At 35.0% G+C, this 7,662-nt stretch overlaps 1 protein-coding gene across 1 annotated transcript; it reads right to left on the reverse strand.

Moving 5' to 3' along the window:
• Positions 1-3,831: 3,831 nt before the first annotated feature.
• Positions 3,832-5,085, reverse strand: LOC133526970 (ribose-phosphate pyrophosphokinase 2-like). The gene has a single exon (XM_061863844.1). It carries the CDS (start codon positions 4,928-4,930, stop codon positions 3,899-3,901), a length of 1,032 nt encoding a protein of 343 aa, XP_061719828.1. The 5' UTR covers positions 4,931-5,085; the 3' UTR covers positions 3,832-3,898.
• Between the last annotated feature and the right edge of the window lie 2,577 nt (positions 5,086-7,662).

A 7,662-nucleotide genomic window follows, 5' to 3' on the forward strand; every position in this document is an offset into this window, starting at 1 on the left:
AAAATCTTTGTAAAACGGCGAAATGCAATTTTTTAAATACGAGCGATAGAAATTGGGAATCGAGTGGTATTGACCTAGGGATTGCAAACCGGATTGATTTTCAATCCGGCCGGATCCGGCCGGATTTTGGCCATAATCCGGCCGGATCCGGCCGGACCGGATCCGGTTTGGTATAGGGATATTAAAGTTAATTAAATTACTTATTTTTCAAATTTTTTGCGTAATACGTATTCCTAAATCTATAATTTGAAGTTAATCAATAACTTCTTAACAATAAAATAGAACTTGGTAGTAAAAAGTGTCATAATATCAATATCACTTTAAAAACAAAATTTGAAATTGGTAATCTATCATATTTAACCATTCACAAGTGCTCAAATTTTCGTTTACAATTATATATTTGATTAGTTTCCAAAGCCTGATGATAGGATGTGGGGTGGAGCTCCTTGAAAGGACAAGTTTTCGTAACTGTTCTTTGATTGAATTCTTTGTATTGACATCCATTCTAGCATAGAGAAATAAGAAGTACATAGAGTGCTCAGTCTATACATCAGTTTTGGTACCAAAACGCTTATTATATTCGTAGTCGACATCTACCTAATATTATAACCAGAGTAACCGGAACTATATTTTCAACTCCTACGCTTACTCTGGTTATAATATTAGATGAAAATCGTTGAGCATTAGACTTTTTGTTTGTCGTGATATTGTCGAGTAGCAGTACTGAGAGTTCCGCTACTTGACGCTAGATGTAGACTACGAAAATAATAGTATTTTTGGTAACAAAACCGTTGTATGGAGTGAGCACTCTTGGTCTTCTTAATTCTCTTTGATTCTAGTAACAAAAGAAGATATTTTACTTTTAACCAATTATGATATTAAATGCGCTCTAATATAAATGCGCGAGTATTATCTTGCTCTAATTTTTTTTGTCCGAGAAAGTAGTAGACTGTATGACTTAAAAAATTGACCTTTTTTTAATTTATAGAAAAGTATATTGGTCAAATTATAGGGAACAAAATACGATACGACGATCACATGCGAAAAATATGTAGGATTGAAAACCATCGCGGAAAGGGACTCCCTATGAAAAGTTACATAGATCAAATAAAGCATTGGCTATACGTAGAGTAGCATGTATCAGGAGATGAAGGAAATTGCATAAGATTGGATGAAATTGTAAAGACAATAAATTCTCTCTTAAATTTGAATAGAAAAGAATCTATATTTTATCATATATATATATATATATATATATATATATATATACATATATCGGAGAAAACTAAAAATTATCAATATTATCATATATTCATTCACACATTGATGAGCCCAACTGTAGTCGGTTGAGTACCGCCGACTTAATCCTGCTCATTTGTTTACTTTTAATCTCCTATCCCAACATTATGACACAACATTAACCTTCTCTTTAGCATAAATTACAAATGCCTTCCATGGCATTTCCATCCTTACATTTTTCCTTCTATTACAGTATTTATGTAATCGTCATATCGTGCCACCAACATGAACGAAGAAGAACTCCTCTTCTGTTCCCAGTCATCGTCATAATAAATATATTTTTATCTTACTAAATTTAAACTTTTTCATTAATTTTTTGTTGTGTTCAACTTCATACCTCGCATCCAGCGCCTTTTCTTCATCTGAAACGCACAGCGCGTGCTGTATTTAGGCGTTTTTTTATTTTACCGGATCCGGTCCGGATCCGGTGATTTTTACCGGATCCGGTAGCTCCTGAAAAGTGCCGGATCCGGCCGGATTACCGGATCCGCCGGACCGGATTGCAATCCCTATATTGACCACTCGTTTTCAATTCCATTAGGAGAATTTAAAAAATCGAGTGGTCGAAATTCATAAATTGGCCCCATATACAGAAAGGAAAATTTGATTTTATAAGTAATATCAAAATTGATCATAAGTATATAAATTTATAGATACCGACTCGGTATCTAAAAAAATACTATAGAATAAACAAATTTTTAAGTGTATATGATATTTACAATTACCAGTTAAAACACGTTCATATATCAAAAGATACAATTTAAAATAGCTTGGTGTTTTCCCACATTTGCATACATACATTATTTAAAATCAATTTATATATGATCAATTTAGATATTACTTATAAAGTCAATACTGTCAAAAATGTTATGTTACTGCTATTTTATTTATTTTATAATTCTCATATTTAATCGATATACTTCATAAACATATACAACCTTCATTACTGGCCAAAAACTTCATGAACAACGACAATCATAGTATAGGTACTTCTAATCAAAAGTCTTTCGCCTTTATTTACGAGACAATTCAAAGTTTGTACGGAACCCTCGGTGCGCGAGTTAAACGAACTCGCAGTTGACCGTTTTATTTTTTAAATATCGTGTTCAACTAGGGTGAAAGGCACCATTTTTTTAGTCTCGGACTAAACTAGCTCGACCGAAATGAGTTCTTTTTATCTCTTTGTTAACAATCTACTATTGTCAAAAATATGATATCAGTAGAAAAAATAAAGTGTTGATTTCGTCCCCGTTCTTTCCTATTCACGCTACGCCTACATCTCTTTAGCTTTTAAAATGGAATTTTACTCCCAAGTCAAAATTGAACAAAAACATTAATAACCTACTTTAACTCTCTCTAAGATAATTAAACTTAGATATGTTTGAAGGTTACTTTTGTTTGAAGGTTACAGTGATTACTTTTTTTTTTAATTTGCTGTAAATTAAAAAAAAAGTAATCACTGACACTGAGTTCCCTCAAAAATAAAAATCTCCATATTTAGAAGCAATTTTCATATTTTTCACTTTTGTGCGTTTTGTTTGTTTGATTTTTTTCTGTCGAGAAAGTCAAAAAATCAGAATTACAATTGCTGAAATCCTTAGAGAAAACCCTCAAGATTGCTATTAAAATTTTTAGAAATAACCGTATTGTTATCCCAAAAAGCGGTACGATTTTTAAAAAACCTACGGCACATTAAATGCACATGATGATTGTTTTCAGATAGAATTATAATTCACTTTTTTGTTTGGTAAATGAGACAAAAAAAAATTGATATGAAAAGTTTTCTTAATTTGTATTTAAAGTTAATTGTTTTAATGTAAAGTACCACCTCTTAAAATATTGGTAGCTAATTTGTTAGCACCTTATATAATATTAGTTGCAAGTTATTAGGTTTGCCTTATTCCTCTTCTCCTTTGTTAAACTTTTTCCAATTAAGTAAGTAAGTGGAATTATAATAGAAGTGTAATTTATCAATGAATGTAGACAGGTATTAAATTGCCAATTTGAATGAAATAATAGATAAAAGTAAAAAATCGCAGGTAACGGCCAACCCATGGAACGTCATACGATCAAGAAACATAAAATAAAATCTTTAAACTGCATACCACATACCGAATTTAATGTCTTAGTAATTTCGACCATCAAATAATATCGATATTTTCTGTGTAAGAGACATACAAATTTATAAATTTTAATTAGGCTTTCTCAAAGGCGCCCCGCCCTCATCAGCACGAAATGGGTCGTGTGCTAACTCGTATATTTGGACAGTCACCGCAAGAATCCATCAAAGAGGAAATTGTTCCGTTTCCCTGCGGCTTTCATATATTATATTGTGAGGAATTTTGGGGCTTTTTGACCAATCACCTAATGGAATTAAATTTCCAGATTTAACTGAAACTTATGTGTTACACTGGAGTTTTACGTTTGGATAAATATAGATTCATTCATTCAGCTACTTATTACACAACAACAAAACTAAGTATTATTTACCATTTTGTTGTAGTAGTATTGGTATAGGTATCTAAACACACGTTAATGTGATATTGATATATTTTATTAATACACATAATAATTATATGTTACGAGTACCCCTTAAGGTTCAGTAGGGCGCGTTCGTGAATAAATAAGAAACGGATTCCGCATAATGTGTTCTCCTAATAGCCTCCGCCAGCATCATTGAAATGTCTATAATTTGCAGTTTAGGGCAAGTCTTCATAAGTTTGTCTTGAGGAATCGTGTTGGTGATGACAAAAGCTTCTAAACTAGAATTGTTTATCTTCTCAATGGCATTTCCTGCTAGAACACCGTGAGTCACAATAGCGTACACTTTATTGGCACCAGCTTCACGCAATTTCTGCGCTCCTTTGACGATTGTGTCGCAAGTGTCTGCCAAGTCGTCGACCATGATGGCCGTCCTGTTGTTCACGTCCCCGACTAGTACGGTTGATTCATCTGTCTCTACCGCTCGTTGACGCTCTTTGTGGATGATCGCGAAATCGATGTCGAGTCTGTCAGCGATCGCTGTCATCCTCTTTACTCCTCCAGCGTCCGGGGACACCATCACGCTGCTCCTCCATTCTGGAATGTTCTCCTGAATCCATTTGGTAATAGCAGGCTCCGCATATAGATTATCTACTGGTATATTGAAGAATCCCTGGATTTGTGACGCGTGCAAGTCGATGGTGATTACGTGATCAGCTCCCGCTACAGATATTAAATTAGCAAGAAGTTTGGCTGCAATAGGGGCGCGACTCTTTTCTTTCTTGTCTTGCCTTGAATAAGGGAAACACGGTATAACTGCAGTTACTCTAGAGGCTGACGCAATTTTGCAGGCGTTGATCATGATAAAGAGCTCCATGAGGTTATCGTTAATGTCACCACACCCACTTTGAACAATGTATACATCTTCGCCTCTCACAGACACTCCTATCTCAACGCTGGTTTCCTTATTGCTAAACGTTTTCGTCGTAGCTTTACCCAGGTCGATCCCGAGTCTGCCAACGATTTTTTTTGCTAGTTCTGGATGCGAGGTCCCGGTAAATACTTTAATGTTTGGCATTCTTGGGCTTGGATTGATGAACTTCCGTGGATGCGAATCTTCCTCCTTCACTTGGATTTCGTCTGGTTTCATGAGTGACCTCTGCTCAACTGCGGAGCTCTCAACTGGGTGACTCTTAGATATGGAGTGATAGTTGTTTGCTCAACTGATTTATCGGAGTTCACGAGCAGGTCGCCTCTATCGATCCCCTGCAATGGAACTTTATTCACTGTTATCGGCTGTAAACAGTAGTCGCAAATACGCTCGGCTTGCCTCAAACGTACCTATTATTTATTTGGCTTATCGTTTCATCATCAGTTTATTGTCTAAATAATAAGATAAACAATGTTGTGCTAAACATGATTTGAGCCTCAAATAAGATTGAATTTTAGTGGTTGTTGTTTAATTTTATTTTATAATAATGATTGATTTAATTAATTTTCATGTAACAAAGAACCAACTGACCTCCATAGAAAACAGGGAAATCATTAATTGGGTCCTTTTACATTTTACCGCGGCCGTCTACGTCACGATCCATTTCCGCAATCGTTTACGTCATGCCGGTTTAATAATTTGAGTTTGGATGTTCATTTTTAGGGTTCCGTAGCCAAATGGCATAAAACGGAACCCTTATAGTTTCGCCATGTCCGTCTGTCTGTCCGAGGCTTTGCTCCGTGGTCGTTAGTGCTAGAAAGCTGAAATTTGGCATGGATATATAAATCAATAAAGCCGACAAAGTCGTACAATAAAATCTAAAAATTTAATTTTTTTTAGGGTACCTCCCCTACACGTAAAGTGGGGGTGAATTTTTTTTTTCGCTTCAATCCTAGAGTGTGGGATATCGTTAGAAAGGTCTTTGAAAACTAATAGGGGTATTCAAGAAACATTTTTTGATAAAGTGTATATATTCGGAGATAATCGCTCCGAAAGAAAAAAAAAATGTGTCCCCCCCTCTAACTTTTGAACCATAGGTCCAAAAAATATGAAAAAAATCGTGGAAGTAGAGCTTAAGAAAGACATTAAATGAAAACTATAGCAGACATGATCAGCTTAGCTGTTTTTGAGTTATCGCAAAAAGTTTTCCCTTCATAGTAAAAAGACTTACTTTAATTAGGTACTGATTATGCAAATTTGCCTATTTGTTTAACTCGGGTGAAAGGTACCGTTTCATCCCTTGGTTAACAATTTACTATACTTTAAGCTCCAGTTTAGCTTATTGTGACGGAAGAGTAACTACGGAACCCTACACTGAGCTACAGCGATCGTTGATTTAAATCTTTCGGGTTATTAAGGATCATCGTGTATTACGCAGTGGATTAATTTTATTAAAGATTAGCGCTAAGTGATAGTGATAGCAAATACAAAACTACGATTGCCCATAGGTACATACATGCACACTTAAGTGAGGTTCAATATAAATTGAAAATAATGTATATAAATATGATAGCTTTTCTTAGCATTTGGCATATAACCTATTACCTCAATTTTTTACGAAGGCTGATGTCACTGAAATATTAATAATTAACATATAAGTACTTACTCGTACATATTTTAACTAAACATTGGTGTAAATTTGGGTCAATAAGCTGATGGTAAGATCATGGTTGTGCGAAATGTTAAAAAGTGCGAGATTACGAAGTAATGAAGGGAAATTGGTTTGTTTACATTATTTGAGAGTACATTTCAAAGATAATACCTCCGTTTGGTTTTACTTAAATAATATTACTTAATGAAAGAGGTATAAATAAGAAATATAATTCTAAAAATTCTTTGTCAACGTATTTTTGGGCCACTTTGTAGAGTTATGTCAGATTGATTTTATAGTATAAAATGTATGTATTTTCTAGTACTTGTTATGGGAGAAAAACTAGCTCATATATTACACTAGCGACTCACCTCGGCTTCGCAGGGGTTACACAAAACCTTAACAAATTATACACCGAAGCCTTCCTCAAGTATCACTCTATTGATAGGTTAAAACCGCATGAAAATCCGTTCAGTAGTTTTTAAGTTAATCGTGAAAATACATACAGACAGAGTTGGCGGGGGACTTTGTTTTATAAGGTGTAGTGATTTTTACTTATAAATAAAATAAATATAATAGGACACTCTTACACAAATTGGCAAGTCCCACGGTAATCTAAGAAGGTTTGTGTTGTGGGTACTCAGACAACGATATATATAATGTACAAATACTTAAATACATAGAAAACATAAACTCAGGAACAATTATCTGTGTTCATCACACAAATAAATGCCCTTACCGGGATTCGAACCCAGGACCATCGGCTTCATAGGCAGGGTCATTACCCACTAGGCCAGACCGGCCGTCAAACTCACTACTTATTTAACATAATACAAAGAAACCAGTTGCTTCGTTCACCAGTCCTGTCTATACCTGCTACCAGTCGATATCCGACCATAATAACTCTTAACAGCGGCCAGAGTTGAACGGTACACCTATAAACCCTCAATTTATATACCGAGAGGATAATTTAGGGGAACTCAACGAACACGGTATCGGCATACGTAGGTACATGATCGTCGACGTCCACTGCAAGCTAATCGATACCGTTCACGGTAAACTAGCGTCGGCATACAATTTCATATTCTAATGTCGGACCACGCTAATTTCTCATGCCATATGTACGTAAAATTATGCACATGTATGGAGTTTATAGGCATATGTTTTGAAGACCTGTCTGGCCTAGTAGGTGGCATAGTAGGTTCAAAGCCTGGTATGAAGCATTTATTTGTGAGATGAGCACGAATATTTGTTCCTGAGTCATGGGTGTTTTCTATATTATATTTAAGTATTTATAAAT

This window comes from Cydia pomonella, chromosome 17 (assembly GCF_033807575.1).
Source record: "Cydia pomonella isolate Wapato2018A chromosome 17, ilCydPomo1, whole genome shotgun sequence".
In the NCBI taxonomy this organism is placed as follows: domain Eukaryota; kingdom Metazoa; phylum Arthropoda; class Insecta; order Lepidoptera; family Tortricidae; genus Cydia; species Cydia pomonella.

Bases quoted from the DNA above. Each gene is read 5' to 3' on its own strand.
- LOC133526970 (XM_061863844.1), bottom strand. From the start codon at position 4,930: ATGAAACCAGACGAAATCCAAGTGAAGGAGGAAGATTCGCATCCACGG.